This window comes from Thalassophryne amazonica, chromosome 18 (genome assembly GCF_902500255.1).
Source record: "Thalassophryne amazonica chromosome 18, fThaAma1.1, whole genome shotgun sequence".
In the NCBI taxonomy this organism is placed as follows: Eukaryota; Metazoa; Chordata; class Actinopteri; order Batrachoidiformes; family Batrachoididae; genus Thalassophryne; species Thalassophryne amazonica.
Window position 1 is genome coordinate 33,591,241 of NC_047120.1, and position 27,706 is coordinate 33,618,946.

The window sequence follows — 27,706 nt, forward strand, 5'->3', positions numbered from 1 at the left end:
TGGGATGGTTTGGAGACAAAGGCAGAGAAGCAAGATTGAAATAGTTTGGACATGTGCAGAGGAGGGGAAAAAGGGTATATAGGGAGATGGATGCTGAGGATGGAACCACCAGGCAGGAGGAGAAGAGGGAGGCCAAAGAGGAGGTTTATGGATGTGCTGAGGGAGGACATGCAGGTGGTTGGTGTGACAGAAGATACAGAGGACAGGGTGAGGTGGAAATGATTGATCTGCTGTGGCGACCCCAAATGGTAACAGCTGAAAGATAGTCATCTTCATTTTATCTATTCTAAGCCTTAGTCAATGGTAGGTGAATGAAAATGAAGTGACCAAATGAAGAGGAACCTGGAGTCCCAAGGGGAAACCCACAGAGACATGGGAGAACTTGTAAACACCACTCACAAAGGAAGTGTGTTTTTTTTGGGGGGGGGTGGGGGGGTATGACTTGTGTGCTGACCACTACACTACCATACTGCAAATGTGGAACAGGTCAGGGAACATCATTAAATCATTTCGCAGTACAAACAGGCTGGTACTGTATGGAAAATCCGTCTGGAGTAGCCTGTTCTCAAAGACTGAGTGACCGTGCAAGAAAGAGATGAGTGATGGAAGCCAGCAGGACACCCATGACAACTACGAAGGAGTAGGAGACTTCTGTGGGTGTCATTGGAGCAACTGAACAAAGAGCAGCTTTTGTCTGTTTCATCACCATTTACATAGCTGCATGGTGGAGTGGAATAGAAAAGGATATTCATACATGAAAACGAGTCAAATATAGGCTGAAGTCTTACACGTGCCTTATGACAAAGTGCTGCTGAATTGTCACATTTTGTTTTAAAGAGCGAGTGACAGTGGAATGGGCTTGCTGATCTGACCTCTTATATAAACATGACTCTCATTCCTGAAACTTGACTCATCCGCATCCATGTTGTTGATGAAACAGATAGCCACCAGTGCATTCAGTGCTTAATATCTCGCAAGCAGTGTCATGAAACATTTCAAAAGCAGTGGTGGGCACAGTTCCGCTAACCGCTAATTATCGAAGCTCATGTTTTCACTATCAGATTAGCTTTTCAGATAACTTTGAAAACCATCATCGGACCAATTATCTTCCAATAAGTTTTGGTCCATTAATTTTTAGCTTGCTAACATGTTTTTGCAGGTGAAGTGAATAAGTCTGAAATAGTTAAAAACCTTTAAGTTTGATATCAAAGATTTTAGTGCTTACCTGTTAAATGTTTTGTAGCAGATAAACAGCTCTATTCTCTGTAAACAGAAGAGAGCTGATTTCAGGAGAAACCGCTCTATCCTCTGCAGTCAGAGAAGAGCTGGTCACAAGATAATTGCTCTTGACACCATACCAACTCACCGGCAATATCACCCAAGTCATCCAGAGGCATACAGTTTTAACTTATGGTTAATTTTAACCAAGCTAATTTTGGACATGTTATTTAAATTAACGTCACTTCTGAAGTTTTATAAAGTGAAAACATCAGCTATATGTTTTAGTTTTAAAGTATTGCACTAATTTTGTAGGTTTTAGTGTGGACATGCTGTGTCCAGGTGCATTATGGGAAATCTCAGTACAGTCACGACAGGAGAAATGCATTTGAGACGCTCTGATCAGGCTCCACACGGACAACAGCGTTAAACTCTTTGTATATTGTGCCTAAAACTCTTGTGAATATATTCTCTGGGTTTATAGATTGTTTTATGTAAAAATGCCAGAAGCTCAGGTTACTTCTCCATTATTTTCAATTGGAATCACTAAGTTGCAATCGATTCCTGTTTGCTTTATAACGTTCTGCTTATTGTCCTACAACACTGTTTGTCATCTTTGTTCCAGCGTAATATATATAAGATTTCTGAAATTCCGTTTGCGTTTATCAAATTCCACGCAGATTAAACATCGCACACAGATTATTTGGAATATTTGTTTTGGCAAGTTTTCACGGTTTCTACTGCTATCTACTGGCCAGTAGTGTTCATGGCAATATTCGCCCTAAATATTGAGATGTCCCATAGTCCTTTGTACGCTTGAGTTGTTGCAGCCTTTTGTAGCAGCTAAAGAAAAAAAAACGTTCATTTTAGTTGTATAATGTTCGTTTACAATCGTTGTCGTGGATTCTGTTTAAACTGCAGAAACTCTCTCTCAAAAAAAAAAACAAAACTGGTACGCAAAGGATTATGGGTAAGGGTCTGAGCGTCTAGGCGCCAGTAGATGGCAGTGTTCTATCCATTTTGACCCTGGTTATATCAGACGGTAATCACAATTTGACTTTTGGCTCTTTTTTCCTTTTTTTCATATGAATAAAATGGCATATTTTACAAAAGCACATTTATATTTAAATACCAACACAGACATCACGTCACATTACTGTGTTGGTTTTTACATAGAATGAGTTAACCAATCACTGTTAGTGGAGGCTCATTTACCCATAATCCCTTTGGCATCTGTCTGTTACAAAACTTCAGCATTAGTGCATTATTTAAAATTAAAAGATGTTATATTTTAACTTTGTACAAATGACGGAATTGACATTAATGGAGTTATTCTATCTGGATTAGCTTTTTTTTTTTTAATCAAAACCATAAGTCAAAACTGTTTTTTCCAAGACCTCTGCCTCACGGCGACACTTCTACCACCCCAATTCCAATGAAGTTGGGACATTGTGTAAAATGTAAATAAAAACAGAATACAATGATTTGCAAATCCTCTTCGACCTATATTCAATTGAATACACCACAAAGACAAGATATTTAATGTTTAAACTGATAAACTTTATTGTTTTTGTGCAAATATTTGCCCATTTTGAAATGGATGCCTGCAACATGTTTCAAAAAAGCTGGGACAGTGGTATGTTTACATCAGGTGTTACATCACCTTTCCTTCTGACAACACTCGGTAAGCGTTTGGGAACTGAGGACACTAATTGTTGAAGATTTGTAGGTGGAATTCTTTCCCATTGTTGCTTGATGTACGACTTCATTTGTTCAACAGTCTGGGGTCTCTGCTGTCGTATTTTGCGCTGCAAAATGCATCACACATTTTCAATGGGCGACAGGTCTGGACTGTAGGCAGGCCAGTCTAGTACCCGCACTCTTTTACTACGAAGCCACGCTGTTGTAACACGTGCAGAATGTGGCTTGGCATTGTCTTGATGAAATAAGCAGGGATGTCCCTGAAAAAGACGTTGCTTGGATGGCAGCATGTGTTGCTCCAAAACCTGGATGTACCTTTCAACATTGATGTTGCCATCACAGATGTGTAAGTTGCCCATGCCATGGGCACTAACACACCCCCATACCATCACAGATGCTGGCTTTTGAACTTTGCGCAGGTAACAGTCTGGATGATCTTTTTCCTCTTTTGTCTGGAGGATACAACGTCCTTGATTTCCAACAACAATTTTACATGTGGACTCATCAGATCACAGCACACTTTTCCACTTGACGTCTGTCCATTTCAAATGAGCTCGGCCCCAGAGAAGGTGGCGGCATTTCTGGATGTTGTTGATGGCTTTCGTTTTGCATGGTAGAGTTTTAACTTGCACTTGTAAATGTAGCGATGAACTGTGTTAACTGACAATGGTTTTCTGAAGTGTTACTGAGCCCACACGGTAAGATCCTTTACATAGTGATGTCTGTTTTTAATGCAGTTCCACCTGGCGGATCAAAGGTCACGAGCATTCAATGTTGGTTTTCAGCTTTGCCACTTACGTGTAGAAAGTTCTCCAGATTCTCTGAATCTTCTGATTATATTATGGACTGTAGATGATGGAATCCCTAAATTCCTTGTAACTGAACATTGAGAAACATTGTTCTTAAACTGTTGGACTGTTTTTTTTCACGCAATTATTCACACAGTGTTGCTCCTCGCCCCATCTTTGCTTGTGAATGGCTGAGCCTTTTGGCGATGCTCCTTTTGTACCCAATCATGACACTCACCTGTTTCCAATTAACCTGTTCACCTGTGGAATGTTCCAAACAGGTGTTCCTTGAGCATTCATCAACTTTCCCAGTCTTTTGTTGCCCCTGTCCCAGTTTTTTTTTTTTTTTTTTTTAAATGTGTTGCAGGCATCCATTTCAAAATGAGCATATTTGAACAAAAACAAAGTTTGTCAGTTTGAATATTAAATATCTTGTCTTTGTGGTGTATTCAATTTTATATAGGTTGAAGAGATTTGAAAATCATATTCTGTTTTATTTACATTTTACGCAACGTCCCAACTTCATTGGAATTGAGGTTGTATATTCTGTTAAGGAATAATGATGTATTTTTTGTGTGTATAGAGTTGAACTTCGCTGCTCCTCTCAGCTGTTTCACTGCTGCAACCTATGTAGTAAACAGGAGCTTCCAGCCGTGGGCAGGATACACAAAGACAGAAGTGCTGATGCTACCAGAAGACAATACTGAAAGTTATCGGTTAGCTGTAGCTTCCGATAAATTTTTGGGTGGTTTATCGGTTTATCTTCATAAATGAAAATCTTTCAGTTAGCTGATTAGCTGTTATCGAAGCTAACGTTTTGGTTAGCTGTGCCCACCACTGTTCAAAAGTATATATTTGCTGTACTTCAGTTTAAAATATAGTCAAAAAGTCCATATTTGACAGATGCAGCAACTGACTGAGTCCAGTCTCATGACCTCACTGTACAGTCTAAATTGCTACTTGAAAGTGCACCAGTTCCTGCGGACTTTCCCTGTTAACTTCAGGATCCCCGTGGCTTCATAGTAATAAAATAACATGCTTTTGGAGGGCGGTATGCATTTTCAAGAGGCCCAACGTCCATGCCCAGTCACCCAAAATGACAGCTATTCGCCCTCGTCTAACTCGGGCGAATAGCTGTCATTTGGGTGACTGGGCATGGACGGAGGGACTCAGAAAAAATGCATACCACACGACAACAGCATGTTATTTACATTATCACTTTACTGAAATACACAACACGTAATGCGTACATAAAAAGTTGGCTCACTTTAACTTTTGTCGTGTCGGCTGGCGCGCGCTGCTCTCCAAATTCGGCAGTGCGTCCTGATCAAGCTGGCTGCTTTGGGTGCTGTTCATTGTCGTACTATCCATGAGAAAATCATCCAGAATATCCATATTGGGACCAACACACACTTCTCGCCTTTTTATCTTTTTCTCTGCGGACAGTACTTGGGCTGCGCGCTATGACGTTATTTGTTTACGCACAGCAAGCGGGTATAACCAGATAGCGTCAACGTAAGTCTACGATACTGTCCCAGCAACGCCCCGGTAAAGTGATAATACCAGTTACCATGTTGCTTGTCACAGTTTGGTTCACTCCTTGTACCATCCACTTCCCTCTTCTTGTGCTACCTTTTTTTCTGTCTCAGCATATGTTTAAATAACATTACCTTTACATTACATGTAGCATTTAGAAGTAAACCACTGTAATCATCTCATTCCTCTTTGAAGTGAATACTACTACTTTTGCTACACTACATGAAATTCATGAAAGCTTAATTAAAATACTTAAATTTGTACCCTTTATTTTGTTTTAATCAACAGAAACATTGAGGGGCAGTTTTGATTGCAGGTTGTAAACCCCCACCACCACCCCATGCGTTGCAGAGCTGTGCAACTGACAGTGCATCCAGAATGTATTCACAGCACCTTCACTTTTTCCACCTTAAGTTACAGCCTTGTTCCAAATGAATGAAATTATTAAATGATTTTTGTTTTCCTCAAAATACTACACACAAATGCACCTTAATCACAGTGTGAAAAATTTTTTTTGGAGATTTTTGCAAATTTATATAAAAAGAAAACTAATAAATCACATGTACATAAGTATTCACAGCCTTTTCCATGAAGCTCAAAATTGAGCTCAGGTGCATCCTGTTTCCACTGATCATCCTTGATGTTTCTGCAGGTTAATTGGAGTCCACCTGTGGTAAATTCAGTTGATTGGACATGATTTGGAAAGACACACACCTGTCTACATATAAGGTCCCACAATTGACAGTGTATGTCAGAGCACAAACCAAGCATGAAGTCAGAGGAATTGTCTATAGACCTCTGAGGCAGGATTGTCTCGGCACAAATCTGGGGAAGGGTACAGAAACATTTCTGCTGCTTTGAAGGTCCCAATGAGCACAGTGGCCTCCATCATCTGTAAATGGAAGAAGTTCAGATCCACCAGGACTCTTCTTAGAGTTGGCTGCCAGTCTAAACTGAGTGATCGGGAGAGAAGGGCCTCAGTCAGGAAGGTGACTGAGAACCCAATGGTCACTCTGTCAGAGCTTCCGCATTCCTTTGTGGAGAGAGGAGAACCTTCCAGAAGGACAACCATCTCTGCAGCAATCCACCAATCAGGCCTGTTTGTTGGAGTGTCCAGACAGAAGCCACTCCTTAGTAAAAGGCATATGTTAGTCTGCCTGGAGTTTGCCAAAAGGCACCTGAAGGACTCTCAAACCATGAGAAACAAACTTCTCTGGTCTGATGAGACAGAGATTGAACTCATTGGTGTTAATGCCAGGCGTCATGTTTGGAGGAAACTAGGCACCATCCCTACAGTGAAGCATTTTGGTGGCAGCATCATGCTGTGGGGATGTTTTTCAGAGGCAGGAACTGGGAGACTAGTCAGGTTTGAGGGAAAGATGAATGCAGCAGTGTACAGACATCCAGGATGAAAACCTGCTCCAGAGCGCTGTTGACCTCAGACTGGGGCGACGGTTCATCTTTCAGCAGGACATTGGCCCTAAACACACAGCCAATATATCAAAGGAGTGGCTTCAGGACAACTCTGTGAATGTCCTTGACTGGCCCAGCCAGAGCCCAGACTTGAGTCCTATTGAACATTGCTGGAGAGATCTGAAAATGGCTGTGCACCGATGCTCCCCATTCAACTCGATGGAGCTTGAGTGGTGCTGCAAAGAGGAATGGACAAAACTACCCAAAGATAGGTACGCCACACTTGTGGCATCATATTCAAGAAGATGTGAAGCTGTAATTGCTGCTAAAGGTGCATCTACAGAGTATTGAGCAAAAGCTGTGAATACTTATGTACACGTGATTTCTTAGTTTTTTTTAATAAATTTGCATAAATTAAAAAAAAAAACTTTCATGTCATTATGAGCTGTTGTGAGTACAATTTGAGGGGGAAAAGGAATTGACTCAATTTAGGAATAAGGCTGTAACATAAAATGTGGAAAAAATGAAAGTGCTCTGAATACTGATGCACTGTACATTGTATAGACTGTATTTGTACTGAAGTGTATTTTCTAGGAAGATACAGCTGTTGGATGGGGACTCTGTCAGTAGTACGGATGGGTGATGTTGGCGTAAATCATATTTCACTGTCTTTTTGGTGTTAACTATTTAAATGATCTGAAAATGTACCATTTATCAAACTCACCTGTGACCAGAGTCCACCGGAGTTCCAAAAAAGGTGTGTGGTGGAAATGGATACTTCACTTGTTTAAAATTCTCAGTGGGAGCAGCTGCGTAAGGAACAAACAAAGCTGCCAACATTTAAAGGACCAGATCTGTGAAGTGTGCCCGAAGGTGTACACGGAACTGCCACTGAGCACTGGAGGGATCATTGGGAGGACAACGAATAGGGATGGGGTAAAAGAAAAAGTAGGGCTAGGTTCGCTATGTGTGAGCAACATTTTGATTTGATTAATTTGTCAACATAAGTTAGGTAATTAAATTTTTTCACCATATACATCCAAGACATGCGTCTCTCTGCTCGCACACATCTCTGAGCAAACGGTCCATTCTGTGCTTAGTTGATCTATTTTTGTTTATTGGCCCCACAAAAATGTCTCTTTACTGCAATTTAGTGTGTAGTGTACACGCTCAAATCTGTACTGTGCACAACGGTATCAAACATAGAATCACATCATGTAAATACATTGTATTTTGCATGCACAAAGTAACATTTGGATATACATTCTGTCTCACTCTGGACATCTGCTCTGCTGTTTGAACTTTTTGCTCCCCGTTTCCATGCTGCATGAAGCAGATAGTGCACACACATTATTCTGTGGTTTTGAAAACCTTTCATCATGTTGATGCATTCTTTCATTACTCTGTTTTATTCTCTGCTTAATTTTTCTCGCTTGCCCACTTTGAAGTCCGCCTTCCACCATTTCATTATGCATGAGCTGCCTGAGTCAACAACTATTTAGATTTTAGGACAACAAATTCCTATGGTCGGGAGAATTTCTCCTCTTATCTAATGATACAATATGGCTATCTGTAATTGGCTAATAATTCAGTGGGTGGTGAATCAGCACATCCCTTTATCCTAGCCTTGCTAACATGCTTGCTTACAGGAAAAGTCTTTGTGTTTGTAGTTTGTTGAGACAAATGCCATCTGTCTATTAAAACACAAATAAGAAGATTGGTTCTTCTTTCACCAACCATATTTGGCAGAGTACAAATGGAACAGATACCATCATGTAGAGAACTTAACAGACAATATTTTAATTTTGTAGTTTGTTGAAGCCAGTGAAGTCAGTTTCTCAGCAGTAGTTGCCATTATACCCAAAAATAATGCTCACTGAATGGTCTTGTCTTTTATCTTAAAATTGCAGCTCTTGCAATTTGGAATCAAATCACAATGTTGGAATTAAAGTGGGTCAGTATTGTGTAGACACGTAGTGAAGTTATTATTCTGTCATTGTTTCAAATGCCAAGTGGTAAAAATGTGAACTAGTCTGAAACAGATTGAACTGGATCCTCAAGCCTTCAACCAGATTGTCGGTGCATGTGTGTGCACACGTTGGGTCAATTCCATTTTGCTCAGCTGATGTAAAATGGCTGTGGGCCCGCCCCATGGCAAAGCAGATGGCCAATTAGAGAGCAGCAGGAAGTGCCAGCATTAGCCTCCAGCCCGCTCCTTCCTGTCTTCTTCTGCATACTCTCACACCAACAAATAAAGAGATTGAATGAATTAGTGAGTGGTGCAGTGACACTGCACCAGGGAAGATGGGGCCACACACACACACACACAGAGCTGAGGTATAATCTTCTGCTGGCAAGTAGACATCCCTCCTTTCTTTCCTGCATCCCGCTTTTAATTAGGAGGTTCACATCTCTGTTTCTCTCCAGTGACTGAAATCTATACCTGGATGGGTGATTACAGTGTAACACTGCATTAGAGAACACAAACACCTTCACAACACTTCTAGCTGTAACTTCAAAGCTTGGTGTTTTTTGCAACTGTTTTAGAAATTGCACAAGAAAGAGGCAGACATGAAGACGTGACAGTGGAGATGTGCGAAGAGATGATAAAAAAGGAGCGATGCTAAGGATGCTTTTTCGGGCTTGGACGGTACACTTATATCCCGATACGATATGTATCACAAAACTTGGGCACCGATTCAGTATACGTCACAATGCACAAGAAATGTGGTTCTACAAGTATTTCAATGGAATATTGCAGTGTATTGATTCTTGTTTTCTTCTTGTAATACCAGACCATGGCAAAAACATGGTGCATGTCATGAATCAGAATTACAAAAAATATAACGCAATGCTAAAATACCCTCAGCTGTATGAGTACAGTCTTCTTTAAATTTGCAGCTGTTTAATTGGTATCTCAATGCAAACTATATATATATATATATATATATATATATATATATATATATATATATATATATATATATATATATATATATATATAATAAAAATAATAGGGCTGAAACGATTGAGTAATTTGATTACAAAAAATGTTCAAGACATTCTTTGCCTCGAAGCTTCGTTTAAAGCTGTAGTACATATGCCAGGCCTGTAGGTTGTACTGTAACACTCCCACAAAAAACCGAGAAGAAGACCGTAGCGCATGCCCATAACTAATGTAAGCGCTGATCAATGTAGCAGGCGATGCTACAAGTTTACAAAGCCACATGCTGAGTAAAATAAAGCCTTTTAAGAGAAAGGATCTGTGCTGATTGTCTGAACCTTCTTGCTGTGAGTCAACAGTGCTAACCACTAAGCTGCTATATATATATATATACGTGGGCTGTCAATAAAGTAATGGTCCTTTTTATTTTTTTCAAAAACTATATGGATTTCATTCATATGTTTTTACGTCAGACATGCTTGAACCCTCGTGCGCATGCGTGAGTTTTTCCACGCCTGTCGGTGACGTCATTCGCCTGTGAGCACTCCTTGTGGGAGGAGTCGTCCAGCCCCTCGTCGGAATTCCTTTGTCTGTGAAGTTGCTGAGAGACTGGCGCTTTGTTTGATCAAAATTTTTTCTAAACCTGTGAGACACATCGAAGTGGACACGGTTCGAAAAATTAAGCTGGTTTTCAGTGAAAATTTAACGGCTGATGAGAGATTTTGAGGTGATTCTGTCGCTTTAAGGACTTCCCACGGTGCGAGACGTCGTGCAGGGCTCTCAGCCGCTGTCGTCAGCCTGTTCAAGCTGAAAACCTCCACATTTCAGGTTCTATTGATCCAGGACGTCGTGAGAGAACAGAAGTTTCAGAAGAAGTCGGTTTCAGCATTTTATCCGGATATTCCACTGTTAAAGGAGATTTTTTTTTTTTAATGAAAGACGTGCGGACGGGTCCGTGCGGACGGGTCCGTGCGGACGGGTCCGTGCGGACGGGTCCGTGCGGACGGGTCCGTGCGGACGGGTCCGTGCGGACGGGTCCGTGCGGACGGGTCCGTGCGGACGGGTCCGTGCGGACGGGTCCGCGCGTCTTTCATTAAAAAAATCTCCTTTAACAGTGGAATATCCGGATAAAATGCTGAAACCGACTTCTTCTGAAACTTCTCTGTTCTCTCACGACGTCCTGGATCAATAGAGCCTGAAATGTGGAGGTTTTCAGCTTGAACAGGCTGACGACGGCGGCTGAGAGCGCTGAGCGACATCTCGCACCGTGGGAAGTCCTTAAAGCGACAGTATCACCTCAAAATCTCTCATCAGCCGTTAAAATTTTCACTGAAAACCAGCTTAATTTTTCGAACCGTGTCCACTTCGATGTGTCTCACAGGTTTAGAAAAAATTTTGATCAAACAACGCGCCAGTCTCTCAGCAACTTCTCAGACAAAGGAATTCCGACGAGGGGCTGGACGACTCCTCCCACAAGGAGTGCTCACAGGCAAATGACATCACCGACAGGCGTGGAAAAACTCACGCATGCACACGAGGGTTCAAGCATGTCTGACGTAAAAACATATGAATGAAATCCATATAGTTTTTGAAAAAAATAAAAAGGACCGTTACTTTATTGACAGCCCTCGTGTATATACGTGGTTTGCTCCACTGGCTGCTCTCCACCTCCGCAGATGAAGCGAAAGGAAGCGCACTTTAAATTAATCATGTTTAACTATTTAAAAAAAAGAAGCTTTTTTCAGATTTGATTAGAGTTTTTATCAACAGGCTGGAGACTTTATCAGTGCAGCTGTTGTGGAAATGTTGCCCTCTACAGCCGTTTTTTCAAAGGCTTTGTTAATCACAGAAAACAAGGAATTTGATTTTGGTTTGAGCTGCTCTGTACGGCATATAGAAGTATACACTAAACACTAAATAAATCACAGCAATTACCTGGGAAAACAGAGTGAACACCCTAAACTTAAAAATCTGCATGATGGCACAGCAACATTGTGCCATTGCTTAGGGGGAGCCCTACCACTACTGATATTGTTTAAAAATACAAAAGTACTTGGTTTTATCCGATTAATCGATTTAAAATACTCGATTCCAAAAATATTTGATAGCTGCAGCTAGAGGTGCACCGATCAGGATTTTTAGGCCGATCACCGATCACTGAAATTTTGATCTGCCGGTACTGATCAAGGCCGATCACAGATCAAGTACATATGTGGATCATGCCCAAAATAAGAATATAGGTCTAATGTATAGGACTATTTTTGCATTAAAACTTAATGATGAAAACAAAAAACATGCATTCAAATAGACACTAGAATAAACTGCCAACTTTTGTTTTATTACACTGACTTTGTTCTACCAGCAAGCTTTTTTTTTTCTCCATGTTTCATGTTGCTCAGGTTACAGCCTACAGAGAATATGTTGAGAATGTAAAATACAGCCCTCATTCTGTGGGGTTAAAATTGTCTCATTAATTTGTAAATGCACACAGGATGATCTACAAATAATCATTGATTTGCAAATGTGTTCAGATATCCACAAATGCAAATTTCATATTTGTAACTTGTAAATTGGTCTTTACAAATAATGTATTTGCAAATATAAAACTTAATTTGTAAAAAAAAAAAAAAAAAAAAATTACATTTGTAAAACTGGAAATTGTATATGTGAATTGAGTTTCAGCATTTGTGGATCACCAATTACATGCATTCATCGCTTTCCTCTGTGACGCAATTTGAGACATGTTTTTTGGTTAAAAAAAAAAAATCTTGAATAATCCAGAATAGTGCCAAACGTGTCCCCGCGGTGAACACAACTTTTTGATTTGATCCCACAATGCACCACGTAGGTGGATCAAACAAACATAGCGTCAGTCTAGTTGAGTTGATGATCATGGCATCCAGGAAAAAAGTTGTGCAAGGAAAATTGGGCGCTTATTTCAGCAAGAAAGGCATTCTATGATGCCTGAAATTACATTTTCGGTGGTTTTCCGACCATACATGTCAACCTATACGGATTGTCCGTAAATTATACAGATTTTTCAGAGTTGGAGTCATACGGACGTACAGTTAAATTCGGATATTCAGGGTTTGGTCTGCAGCGGGTCTGTAATCAACCGTATCTGCAGCGCGACTCCACCTTGAAGCGTGAACCATTGAAGCAATGCTTCAATCCACTAGCTCGTTGGTTCTTTGATTCGCTGCTCTTCAAAAACAGCAAGTCCGCTTCTTAACCCCTCTCAAAGCCATTAAAATACAGTGAGTCACTTTTGTGTGGATTAAAGTCACTAACTGGGACTTGTCTTGTTGCAGTCAAGAAACGAGAATCATCCTCCGTTCCGTTGACACAGCTCCAAACGCTGCGCCGCTCTCTGCTGAGACAGAGTCCGCTCGGAATGAATAACCTCAAAACGAATTGCCGCTTTAAATAAAATGACACCTCTTACAAACATTGTATTACAGATGTGCAGCACAGCAGCTGCAAGAGCTCAGATATATGGAAAGACATTCATGCCAATAATGTCTGAAAGAAAATGCTTTTGACAAAAACTACAGATTTAGTTTATTCCTATTTATGTCCAGAGATCAAGGATCCACCATGTCAGTTTTTGTTATACTGTTGTTTACATCATATTTATACAAATAAGAAGTGTTCACTATGGTCCATGAAGTATAATAAATATATTAAAAGAAGTGTGACAGTGTATGTTGAACACGAATAAAAGAATGAAGATTACTGAATAACAAGACGCATACAATTTTTATTTTATCATTGGGCAAAAATGCATCTGTCACATTTTCACTCTGGATCCAGCCCTGTCTTGGTATACCACAGCCACAGAGCTCCATGGTCATGACTTAGATTCTTTGCGGGTCCTGCATCCGTACCCCTGGAGGCAGTGAGCGAAGGGAGAGCACGTGCATTGTGTTCTGCGTGTGTCTGTTTATAATCTTCTCGCCCAGAAGAAAAAAGAGTGTTTACACAGGAGAGAAAAGTGAGAAAATGTTAATGCCTGTTTGTGGAAAGTGTAGAAAGTGTGTAGTGAGGGGTTTTACAGCCTTAAAACATCTATAATAATTGTAAAAACTAACGCTGACTACTTCTGGATTTCGCCTATTGCGGGTTATTTTTAGAACGTAACTCTCGCGATAAATGAGGGACCACTGTAAAGTTTTTGTTTTTTATAACTGCAAATCAAAAGTTTGGATGATATGAAATATGTGGTGGGGGTCCCCATAATGATCCTGACATATACTTTGACTTCTATTTACTGCAGACTGTGTGAAATCTACAGCTTTATTTTATTTTATATCCATTCCTACATTTAAGGCCTGCAGCATTTTCCAAGGAAAAAAAAATGTTGGAACAGGGCAGTTTATTCTGAATGTCATAATGAATCATTTTTACAGCCAGTTTCCTTGAGAAATGTCAGGGGATGAAAACATGAACATTTCCAAGTCACTGACTATTTCTTAGACATAATTTACATCAATCATTCAGAAATACAAACAGTGTGGTATCAATAGCTCCAAAGCTCCTGCCAAAACTACAAAAACTCAGAAGTGAGTGAAGGTTTAACAAGTTGATGCATTAATGTGCCATAAATACTCACGTTGCTCCATTTGAACTGATACTGAGAATCATTATTCTTTGAGTTCTTTGAATTGTCATTTCTTTTACAGTGTACCTTTCTGAACCACAATGTATGTTTTTATTATTAGTAAAGGCTGGTAGCATATACAAGTGGTGTGAAAATACTGGGGTGGAAATATTGACCTGACCCAACAAAATGGTGTGTGTAGATGGATGTGAAAATGCACCAGAATGCTTCTGAGAGCACAAATTTTTTCTTGGGGGAGTACCTCCCCCACAAGGGCTTTCGGGCATTTGGCCCTTGCCAAAAAGTTTCAGTTCTACCCCCCAATATCGTTGTCTTTTATATAATATATGAGAAACTTGTTATTGTTGCACAGAAACAAAGCAGTTCTGGAGTGCCAGAGAGAGAGAGAGACCAACCAGTGCCGCCACAATACTGCTGTACTCTGATTGGCTGTCTCCCCCCCCCCCCCTAAAAAAAAAAAACTGATTTGCATGATTCATAGCATAAAAACAGGAAACAGAATGTGACTTTTCAACCTCTTAAAATACGTCAAGGTTAGCCATCTTTGAAGTTGTCCAAGGTCTGTGTCCCAAGAAGACCCTGGCATAGTAGGACTGGACTTATGCGGAGCACCGACAGACTGATGGACGCAAAGCCTTCGCAGTACCTGATGGCCATATTTTGATGGCCATCACATCACATGTTAAGTTGTCTCTCCCCTCCTTGAAAACCATTCTGTGTATTTGGTAATTTAAATAGTAAATACACTTTTTGAAGTAAAGTGCCTGCATGACCAATTATCGTACCATACTTGGCTGCGTGAAAAGTGGTGTATTTATTAAAAAAACGAAAATGTTTATTAGAATTGGTCAATGTCTATTTAACAAGTATATTACCATGTCTGCCACATAGCATCATGCAGGAAACTTTTTTTTTTTCTCTGGATACATTTTTACACCCCCAGCGGGTTGCTCTCACTAACCGGCTGAGAGAGACCGTCATGGCTGCTCAGCTGCCTACCTCATTTCACTACACAATTGGCTAGTAGACAGGCCGCGCATCACAACTTTCAAAAAGTAAAGACTCACCTCCATCCTTAATTTTTGCACTCTTTGTGTGCTGCTCTTTTAAAATTGTTCTGCAGTTCATTCATTTTCTATATCTGCTTAATCAGGTTATGGATCCCTGGGGCGCCGGAGCCTATCCCAGTAGTCATAGGGTACACCTTAGACAGGATGTCAGTCTATCGCAGGGCCACATATAGACGAACATATTCACACGTACATATACAGTCAATTTAAAGTTTCCAATTCACCTTCCCGGCATGTCTTTGCTGCTTGTCTTTGGAAGTGGGTGGAAGCTGCAGCACATGAAAGGAACCCACGGGAACACTGAGAAAACATGCAACTTCAGGCATAACTGTTTGAAACTGAGATGATGTCAAGTTGTACTCAGGTCTGCAATCCATTGTGCCCTCTGCTGGATGAAAGTGGCATTTCATTTCAGCCACCAATTGAATTTGAATTACATCTATTCTTCACTCCAAAAATTCTCAATTCATAAAATTCAGTATCTCATTTTTACCCCCACCCCGAAATGCCTTTTCATAATTTTATTGCTGCCCCAAATAAACTCCTGGATACATTGTTTTGTTTTTGTAAAAGTTTGTTTAGTAACCTGAGATGTGAATACTCAGCTGCAGCATGTGAAATTTATCTGAGACTATGGCTGCTCCAGGGAAATAAATGCAAAATGACACAGGTCGCCTCTGTGCAGCGTGATGACCGCAATGCTCTTCAGTTGCGTTGCCTTCATCAGCAATAAGGAGATATCCATACGTCAGGAATATGACTCATGCTGGATCATCACTACAGGAACTGCAAACAACATCTGAACTCTGTTACATTGCAGTTCCTTGGATGCGGCTGCTTGTTTCAATGCTGTGTGGTCACGTAGACTCACATCTTGTGAAAACAAATGTAAGTGCAGTCACCTCCTCAAGACAAGGATCTTAACAGGAATAATGTGTATTCTTGCTCGTTTCCTCCCAGCTAGAATTGTAAACATTGCAGTGTTTAATGGGTTTGTCCTAAGTGTTTCTCTCACACACACACACACACACACACACACACACACACACACACACACACACACACACACACACACACACACACACAGGTGTCAGAACAAAAGAATGACTCATTTGTTTGCACATATGCCATACACTTTCATAACCTCTAATTAAACCATATACATGTAATAAGGATGTACCTATATGATGATGATCTTGGTGCAGATGACCAAACAAAAACTTAGTTGCTGCTGCAGAGCACAGGACTACAGAAATAAATTTTTCCTACAAGTTACTGAAAGAGAAATATGGTCCATAAGTATTTGAACTGTGCCAATTTTTGTCATTGTGCCTCTGTACATCGCCACAATGGAGTGGGAATATTCAAGATGTATTCATAGTGTAGCTTTAATTCATGAGCTCAGCTTTTTTTTTTTTTTTTGTGTAATCCTTTAGGAATTCCAGCCATTACTTCCAGTCCCTCCATTTTTGAAGTCCAGAAGTAATAGGACAAACTGCTTGGATTATTCTTTATACCAATCATCACTTTTAGAGCCATTTTTAGACAACTCAGTCAGTAGATACTTTGAGATATATTGTGCATTAACAGACACATCACATTACTTGGTAGAGGTAATAACAAAAATTGCATGCAAGTATGAAGAGCTATATTCCCAAAATACATGAGTTGGTCGGGTGACAAATGCTTCTATCTGACTCTATTAAACAGTGTTGCTCAATCTGGGGCTCGTGCACCATGATCGGTTTTGCTGTGGCAATTGACAAATTCTGTTTAGATTAATGAATTACTAAAGCACATTTAAATGGAAGTGTATTGAGTGTATAATTTAATTATAATGTAAATCACACATCATGTAGTTTATTTCGCAGTTGTTGTCCATGGGCCTGTTTCCAGATTCATTTATGGCCCTTAAAAGGACCCATTTCGACGTCCCTACTCTCAACATATGTGTGAATTTGAAGTTCTATGTAGCATGAGATGAACTTGTTTCAGTGTCTTTTATTTCCATAGACTGGTTTTGGTGGCCACCAAGGCTATGACTGCTTGTTTAGATGTATTAAAAGATACAGGAAATACATGGTGTTTGTAACTATTGCTCAAGAAAGTTGTTGGTCTTTTGTAGTTTTGTTTTTAAACTGAGTTTTCTTTCCTACAGACCATCAGAAGCTTGAGAGAGAGGCTCGCATCTGCCGTCTTCTAAAGCACCCAAATATTGGTAAGTTTCAGTTCAACACAAATGTGCAACATTGTTAAAACGTTTTGACTGCAGCACTCGTAGGTTCCACAAAGGATTGCATTGGTGCAAAATTCTGCAAGTTACATTTCAAGTCATGAAAATTCTGCCTGTATAACCAGATTTCTAGATTTAGAGTAACACCATTTGTAATTATTGTTGTGTTGACGTTGCAAGTTTGACGAATGATGTGCCATCTTAAAAAAAAAAAATAAAATCTGTGATTAGCAAGACCACGGTTGCATTCACCATAGTGGACAGGTTTTTGTTGATGTCACTGTAGTTTTCTTTAATGCAGCATGTTATTAGTCACACACGCCGTTCCCATTTAACAGTGTTTGGTATATCAGTCAGTACTGATATGCTCCAAACTTGAAAATTTGAGTTTCCAGTAAACTTTGTAAAGTTTAGAAAATCTTTGAACAGTCAGCTTTTACATAATTAGTATATTCCAGAGTTTGAGCCGCAGAGCTCTGAGTGCAGCTCTAGTTGGAAATAGGCGAAAGTCAGTTTTTGTACCCGGATAGCGGTCGGGTCACTTCTTTCAGTCGCTGCAGTGGTTTAAAAAGAAAGATTTTGAAAAACTTTATATTTTTCATGGTTGTATATTGCTTCCCAGTCATAAAAAGTCCACTAAAAGGTCTTAATTGTTTAATTTACCATTTTCAGTCTATTTGGTTTTGTGCCACCTGCAACAAGCTTGGGTTAAGAAATAGGCGCCTGGTCTTTTCCCTAGAACAGTGTGTTTCACATGATGCAACACACTTGTCTGGGATGCGTCCCTCATGCTGCCTCTCTGTAAGGTTTAATCTGTTAACATGGAAGCCAAAATTAAAATCAGCATGCAACGCAGCTTTAATGCAAGTGTGACGCTCGCTGTGTGTTTCAGGCAGTTAGTTCAGAGGCAGTTGGAAAAGCACACAGAGAAGTTGGCAGCACAGCGAGACAGAGACAAGACGTGATGTATGGCAAGACGACTTGCTTTCAGCTCTGCACACAAGCCTCCAAAGGAGAGAGAGACCTTTAAATTTATTTCCTTAATTTCTCCAGTACCAACAGCAGTACTGTTGAGGGGCGGCACTTATCAGTGTTCCAGGCTTTAATAATTTAGCACTGGGGCCTGTTTAATACTGAGCTTTGGAAGCCATCCCTACTGTTATCACAGATCAGGTTTTGGTATTTATTGTGATAGGTTTTGTTTAACAAATCAGCTGACTGTAGAGAGGCAAGAAAACCAAACTCCTCCTTGTGTGACGGCAACAAATTTTGCTCTAATTCGTTGCATGAAAAGGTACGGCAGTGATGACGGTGCCTTTCTTAAGCGTTCAGCAAATTTCAACTTCACTCGGACCTTCCACAAAAAAAGGTGAAGGTGATTGGGGGAAAAACAAAAGTGCACATCTTGAAAATTGCTATGTAGAAAAACTAGATTATGTGGACAGATCTGTGCACATGATCAGACTGAGAATGCAGACATAAGACCAGTAGAGCTATGTTAACAGCGATATAAACAGTGATGTTCTATTTAAACAGTATCCAGATTATGATCAAAGATGGGATAGAATTTATATTGTAGGCATTCCTGTGCATAAGCATGGAAAAGGTGCAGGTGGTGTTCAGCCTTTATTGTGCGCACAAATTGATTGCTAACATCAATCATTTTTAGTACTAGAAGTCAAGCTGGGCTGCACCATATGACAAAAATGGTCAATTTGTGGTAAAACCACTGAAAATTGCTGCAACCACTTTACGTTGATGTGCAGGAAGTCAAGAGCTTCACCATTAATGGATCTTGTGCTGATTCTGGTTTCATTTTGTCCCCCTTTCTCCTTGTGGTATAGATTTGTTACATTTACAGTAATATTTAGAAGCTCGCATCCTTTTGATGTGCTATGATTCTTTTTTTTTTTTTTTTCTTGCATAACGGGACAAGTCATTTAAATATGATGACTAAGTACAAAAGGGGGACACACACACCATCCTTGTAAGGGAGTCAAGTGGCTAAATCATATCTGGGATTGAAGTAAAAGCAGTCATCATGTTATAACGGAGCTTCATTTGTACGTGTGCAGTGTTGGCGCCACTATTGCAATAATGGTCAATATTGTAATTATTTTAATAGCTATTCCATTTACTATTGTAATACAGGTTCTTGCAGTGACAGTGTAAGATAATTTTTGACCTGAGGTTCTAGTGCATCTTAAATTCATACTGCACATAAAGCAGATGTTTGAACTCCTGGACGTCATCACGCTGAATAACTGAGATGCACACAGACTGCCCGGAAACATGCAGAATTGAGCAACTGATTTTGTTGCATCGCTACGCCCATAATAATGGAACTACTGATCTTGCGGCTTGGCTTGGGAGGGGGCATGAGGAGGCCCGGAGCTCTGCCCGCAGAAATCAGGCTAGCTGCACCACAGAGGGTATTTACTGTGTCCCCCTTTTGTATTTACTGTGCTATACTGCCTGTAAAACGTGTCTGTGCATCCAAACAGCAGCTGGTAAATGTGAGCAGATTTTAAAGTTGATCTGCTGCCATCTAACCTGACTAAGTATGCCCATGGTAAAAGCAAAGTTTGCACCTGATTGTGATTCCATCAGAAAATTTGCAAATAGTCCTGTCAGCAGCTCTGGAAATTCTGGCCTATGAAAAATGTGACCAGTGATGCTCTCTGTAGTCTGGCAACAGATGTAAAAAAGATATTGTGGTAAACTTCTTAAAAATTTTGTATTGAACTTTAGCATAAACCGGACAGACTTCCATCCAGCTAAGATGAAGCATAAGTGCAGTATGTCAGATGAATTTATTTGCAAAAAATCTGTCCTGCTTTAATTTTTCAGTTGTGTGAGATTTTGGGTCCTTCATGTCATCGATGTTAAATATGCATGATAAGCATGACAGAAATGGCACACATACACATCTAGTTGAACAATCCAAGGAGAGATTGGTATTAAATGTTAGAAATTGGGCAGAATGTTAAATTAAAAAAAAGTAAATTTATACAGATCTGCAATCCTGTATCTCTTTTCATATGCCCTAGTTTTTCCTCTTACCTACTTTGCCTGTTTTCTTGCATCTCTCGTTTGTCATTTTTTTCCCTCCACCTCTCTCTGACTTTTTTTTGGGGGTGGGGTGGGTCCATATTTTGGCTTGGCCTCTGTTTAAACTTTGGACAAAAGAGGGCACAAAAATGAGACAGATGGAAAGATGAAAGTAGGAGGAGAAGGAGACAGATGGAGGGAGAGTGTGAAGATTGGAGGAGGAAATAACATTTGCTCTTGCTTTTTGCTGCAGGGTCATCCTACTTCATCTTATTACACAAGTGATTAATTTTACATACTGATAATTATGACTCTTCTGACACTAAAGCGTAGCTGTATCTCAGGTTTGTCCAGTAATTCTTGGCACCTGCTGTATAGATCCTGCTTTGTCATTCTGCTGCTGTTCACTTGTGTGCACAGTCGAGCCTGGATGGCTGCAACGTTGCAGTTATGCATTGGGTTGAGCTCTATTATGCCATTATCCAAACTTCACACACACACACAATAAAAACCCCTAAAATAATTTTAACTGCTAAGGCTGCATAAATTCCTTTGTGGTGCAATTTATTAATAAAAGGGGGCTGTATTGCATCAGGTTTTCTTTTTAATTATTTTATCTTTGACCTTGGGTCTAGAGGTGGATGCAATTATAGAAAACCATGGAGGGGAAAACATTTAAACATAAAACACAACTATTCTTTCAGTCTTCTGTTCACTGGCTGTCATTTCCTCGATGGCATTTTGTGGCATTCGGGGGGTGGGGGGGGTGTAGTTGCGGATGCTTGTGCACTTCAGGCACACAGTCACAAATGGGCCTCAGGTCCTTTATGATGGGGTAGGACTAAGTTCAGGACTTGTACAAATGCAACAGATAATACTTGTGATAATTTGGTTGGTTAAAAAATGAACTAAAATGTAAACTTAGGGAATAACTCCCTTGTGTCTGAATTGCAGACATTCATGCTGGTTAACGGCTATTTGCAACCGTATAACGGCATGAACGTCTGCAAATCATCAGACACAAGGGGGTTATTCCCATTCTAATTCAATTCCATCGTTTGCACGGTTTAGTTTTCTGTACTTAATTCAGTCGGCGAGGCTTACCGCTGAGCTGAGGCAGCATCGCTCCAACAACGGTTAGGGTGCGGCGTAATCCATCAAATGTGAAACGGTAATTCTGTATCAGAATCCAAATCATTACTTTCGTATGGTAGCTTAAATTCACCCATTACGGCGGTGGTATGTGACTTTCTCTCGCTAACAGCTAGCAGTGCATGCAGCCGGTGTTCTGTCAAATTGTGCAGCTTATCGCATAAATCAACAGTTCCACGTCCCAGCAATATTGCGCATGCGCGGTTGTGCGGAGGACAGGAATGACATTCGACAGAAATGACATCTCGTCAGAACACTGGTCAGGGCGCAGAGTAATACATCCAAATGTGAAATGGTCACATGTTTTGCCACCATTACCCTGACATTATATGGTCTGAAATCTCACATGCTTAACCAATCAGATCTGCAGAAAAAATGTAATTGGATTAGAATTATTATTATTAGTATTATTAATTCTCTCTCTCTCACTCCCCCCCCCCCCCCCCCCGGTCTGCATATATAGTAAGGGTAAATGCCACACTGGCAGAACCATTTATGAACATTAATACGCATATATGCAATTTATTCTTGCAAGACAGAAGGTATGTAGTGCATGAGTGAATGTGGTGGGTGTGTGTGTGTGACCCCCATCCGCCCTTCCCGATCAGCCTACAACATCCTACTCAAAGCCAACCGACAGCTTCTATCAGGAAGGGCTGACCACCAAAACAACACAAGGACAGACAAGAACGAGAGACAAGTGGTGAAGACAATAACTCTGACGTGAGACACCGAGGAGACAGGGCCGCAACCGTACGACATACCAAGACAAACAACCACATGATGAACAAACGGTGACAGCAACAGTCTGTCTAATTAGTGAGCATCCATACCCTAATCCAGAACACCGTATTGTTAATCCTCTTAAGAGCACCCAAAAACCGAATTGTGGTGACGGCCACAAACACACGACCATCCACACACAGAGACCCAGATCACAGCTAAATATCTGATCACTACTGTGGCTGGTGTGTCGGCCCAAGACAAGAGTACGGAACCTTACCATATGACATGGACCACTCTGGCACGTCAGAAGCCACATGGCCGACCGCGAGCGATGACTGAAGTGGGTCCAGGACGCAGGGCCCCGGGGGAGACAGGAGAAAAGGGGTAGCGGAAGGGCACAGGGGCCAGGAAAGGCAGCCCCCAGAGCCACCGGACAGCACAGCAAACCTACAGGGGAGCGGCCCGACGGCGCCGGAACGCACCCCCGACAGCCCCCCCCCCCCCCCCCCCCCCAGGGCGAGAGCAAGCGGTGGCAAGGATGGGGAGCAAAGGAGCCACTGCACCTGAATCCAAAGTACAAGGTAGGGACCACCGAGCCACACGAGGAAGGGGCCCAGCCCCCAGACAAGTGGTGAGGCCCGACCCCGGGGCCAGGAAGAGCACAAGGACCCCCCAACGCAGCCAGCAGTGCCCCCTCACCCCCAACCTACTCCCCACCCCAGCCACCAAAGCCCATGACCAGGAGACCGCCGGAGCGAGACCCATCTCTTGCTTAACTGCTTTTTTTTTCTTTGATCATGCTCTATGCTTCTGCATCTTTCTGATAATTGGGTTTTTAAAAAAGTGAAAAAATGAGCAAATTTTTACATCATTTATCCTCATATGGGTTTTGTGTGTAGCATAAATTCTTGTTCAAAAACAACTATTATGAATTAAGCATTAAACATTTGAGGTGTGAGTACTTGGTGTGCACCTGTACTACTCAATGAGTAACTGTTACCACAATACTGTGTCCCATTAAACCAGTGGTGGTCTCAGACTGCTGTGTTCAATTTGTTTTATTTATCCAGCGCCAGATCACAACATGAGTCAAAAACAAACAAAAAAAATCCAAATGTTGAAGAGCACAGTTGCATTAAGTGGAATATAATTGACAAGTCGCGTTCAAAGACAATTTTTTTTTCATTTATTTAGCACACAATCAAGTCACAATTACAAAAAATAAATAAAAAATGTACATACATATATGTAAACATACGTACACACATACTGTACATGCATACACATATACAACACATACATAAAAATACAATGTGAGGATACATGTGCAGGGGAGAGGTAGAATTCAATAATGTGAATTATTGAATAACTAAATTCAATAATGTGTGCAGTGTTCTATGTGTACACCATGTTCTCTGTGTATGATACTCACATGTAGAGTTTGGGTATGATTTGTTGGTGTTTGCAGCATCCATCTCTTAGCAATAGCGCAGTCAAGTAGCATTAAGCCATGTGTCACAGATACAGGGTACCACATGTTGATAGTGTCCACTGTGCGTTTACAGCTGGGTGCACTGAGGCGATGCAGATGAAGTGTCTGTGAAGGGCACAGGTAGTGTGAAGGGCACACTAGTAATTAAATCCAGATCTGCATATTGGCAGTCCAACTCTTATCCCACTGAGTCACCTACTCTAAACTGTGGCAGATACAGTCAGATCCAAAAGTAGCGATGTACACAAATTACTAAGAAATACAAATTGTATGGTACTGTATGTTAAAGATTTCTGGAGTAGACATTTCTCAAAAACTGAGTGAATGTGCAAAGAGACAAGTGAGGAAATTCACCAAGACACCTATGACAACTCTGAAGACGATTTAGGCTTCTGTGGCTGATATTTGAGGAACTGCCCAGTAGAACTTTTATCTGTTCCACCACCAGTTAGACAGCATCATAGGGGAATAGCATAGAGAAGGATTTTCTTAAAGATTTGAAATCTAAGCTAACATTTTCCAGTAGACACATGGGAGACCGCACGCTGGAGTTGGTCTGTTTTCTTGTATTTATAAAAAAAAAAGTTGCCAGGCCAACCTCACTGAAACTCTAGTCTGTGATATAACACTGAATGAAATAGGACCCAGTCCACATCCCTGACAAATGCCAGAATTCATTGGGAAGTCAGATGCTGTCCCTGTAGCACACAGTACTCACAGAACCTCTGAACTGACAGGTGTGATATACTACAACTTACTGAGCATGCTGCAAATTTCCTTGATGTCCGAGAGCAGCCTTATAAGCTAAAACATGCTGCTTCATTATGTCACAAACTGTTTCAAAACTTTCAGTTCTACACCTGAAAGTCTTGAAAGTAGACTGAATGAAGCTGGCAATGATTTCAAAACTCAAACACAATGTTAAAATGTGCAGCGGGTAAAATACTGTGTTCACGCATCTGAGGGTCCAGGGCCAATCATTGAACCACACCCTTTTTTGAAGAAAGTTGGTTAGATGCCCACTCAAAATTGTTTTTAAATTGTTTATTAAACACCCACCTAAACTAAAATTCTGTGACCCCCAGCTTGTTGTAAAAAGCAAAAAATGAGTTGTCACAATGTTTTTCTCCTTTTCTGTCAGATTTGTGATAATGTCATCCATTTGTCCAGTGCTCTTATTGTGAAAGACTCGGCAAGAAATGGGGAATTGTTAACACCATTTGCGGCGAGCATTGCGGCTAGCTTTGCCACAGTCACACGATGAAGGAGCTACTCTGTATTCGTTCTTGGCAGACAAGTCATTTTTCCATCAACCAAAAGGATTTCTTTGTCAGCTGTTATTTAATCTTTTAAGTTAGTCTTTAAGCTTTGTGCATGTTCAGAACTTTAAGGGGAGTTCAGACAGATCTTTTCTGCTGCCTGGACATTTGTTTGCCATTTTGAGAGTGAGAGAGTGGGACACACAGCACATGCAGTGCTTCTGGAAAGAACACGACAAAAACTCGCTTACGTATTGATAGTTAGCAACATACTGGATGTTCCACCGTTTTCAGTGAGAGGCTGATGGGGGGGGATCGGTGCATCCACAATTTAATTCAGCTTTGTGCCAAAACTTGAAAAACAGCATGTTTACTTTGAAAGACGCAAGGGACAACTCAATTCCCTTTTTTTTTTCCCCTTCTTGTTTATTTATTTCCAATGATATCTTTCCAGGTAGATTTCCAGGTTTTAATTGATGGTGTTTGCTATAGTAACTCTGAGTTGAATAGCAGTACCAGTAAAGCAGTAAACTAAATGGATTAAATTGGTTGAATAGTTTAAATTGGTTGATAACTTTTAAGGTAAACAACAAAATATACATTTCATTACTTTCCAGTAATTTCATCAAATAAAAGAACATGTTAAAAAAAGCTCATTCATGTTCAGCAGTCAAAAAGAAACAAAGCTTTAGTTTAAGTGTCTCCCGTTTGCAAGAACATACAAAGATTACACCAAACACAGGCCAGATTAAAATACTGCTAATGTTTTTTAGCATGTGTAAATGTTTGAAAGTTTAGGTGACGTTTTGGCACAACATGGAGTATGGCTATATTTCCGGTGCTATTGAAGATTCTTTGCACCATGTTTGCATTGTAGATTTTCTTCTCACTTCATGGTTACAGCAGAGATTTAAATGGAACACATGGTAGTGTGGGAGATTGGTCTAAACCCCAAAGTATAATTCATTCCTGGTTCTCACTTAGTTTCCATTGTGCCTTGAGGTGGGGAGCTGTTTGAAAACCATGACAGGACTTAATTGGCAACTAATGTCTTAACCACCGGATATACTTTTCTATTGCTGGGATGGACAAAATCAGTGCTGTCAGAGGCCTTATGTATACTTCTGCCTTTGTCTGCATTTTCTGGTAGTTTCACTTTCAGGCAGTCTTAAGCTTGGCAGTTTTTAAAATTTATTTTTTACCGTCTTCATCTAGAATAGCCCACTCCTATGTTTGTTTGTCTCACCATCTTCCCGTGCACCGTGTCTCTTCCAGTGAGACTCCATGACAGCATTTCAGAGGAAGGCTTTCATTACCTTGTCTTTGACCTGTGAGTATATTGTGACAGTGACATTTGACATTTTATCCCTCCATGTGACTGCTGTTTGTTTTTGTATGCTAATATCCTCTCTTTTACCCCCCCCCCCCCCCCCCAACCTGCTTTTCAGGGTGACAGGAGGGGAGTTATTTGAAGACATTGTAGCCAGGGAGTACTATAGCGAGGCTGATGCCAGGTATGCAGTGTCTCTCAGAAGTTTCTCTGAAAATATGCATGCACGAACATGGTACAAGCTCACTGTCCATTTCTGTTCCATTTCCAGTAGGTAACTCATACAAAAAACAGCCTCAATCTAGTACAACCCCAATTCCAGTGAAGTTGAGACGTTGTGAAAAATGTAAATAAAAACAGAATACAATGATTTGCTAATCCTCTTCAACCTATATTCAATTGAATACACCACAAAGACAAGATATTTAATGTTCAAACTGATAAAACTTTGTTTTTGTACAAATATTTGTTCATTTTGAAATGGATGCCTGCAACACATTTCAGAAAGGTTGGGACAGTGGTATGTTTACCACTGTTACATCACCTTTCCTTCTAACAACACTAAATAAGTGTTTGGGAACTGAGGACACTAATAGTTGAAGCTTTGTAGGCGGAATTCTTTCCCATTCTTGCTTGATGTACGACTTCAGTTGTTCAACAGTCCGGGGTCCCCGTTGTCATATTGTGCCACACATTTTCAATGGGCGACAGGTCTGGACTGCAGGCAGGCCAGTCTAGTACCCGCACTCTTTTACTATGAAGCCACGCTGTTGTAACACCTGCAGAATGTGGCTTGGCATTGTCTTGCTGAAATAAGCAGAGACGTCCCTGTAAAAGACGTTGCTTGGATGGCAGCATGTGTTGCTCCAAAACCTGGATGTACCTTTCAGCATTGATGGTGCCATCACAGATGTGCAAGTTGCCCATGTCATGGGCACTAACACACCCCCATACCATCACAGATGCTGGCTTTTGAACTTTGCACTGGTAACAATCTGGATGGTCTTTTTCCTCTTTTGTCCAGATGCCAGGACGTCCATGATTTCCAAAAACAATTTGAAATGTGGACTCATCAGACCACAGCACACTTTTCCACTTTGCGTCTGTCCATTTCAAATGAGCTCAGGCCCAGAGAAGGCGGCGGTGTTTCTAGAGGTTGTTGATGTTTGGCT

At 40.7% G+C, this 27,706-nt stretch overlaps 1 protein-coding gene across 1 annotated transcript in view; it reads left to right on the forward strand.

Annotated features, from left to right (window-relative positions):
• Window positions 1–27,706, forward strand: part of LOC117531572 (calcium/calmodulin-dependent protein kinase type II subunit gamma-like) — a 156,828-nt gene that overhangs the window by 34,941 nt on the left and 94,181 nt on the right. Inside the window, exons 3-5 of the mRNA XM_034194694.1 lie at window positions 17,450–17,509; window positions 26,480–26,534; window positions 26,653–26,718. Of these exons, the coding sequence (XP_034050585.1) occupies window positions 17,450–17,509; window positions 26,480–26,534; window positions 26,653–26,718 (181 nt within the window). The remainder of the gene's footprint in view (window positions 1–17,449; window positions 17,510–26,479; window positions 26,535–26,652; window positions 26,719–27,706) is intronic.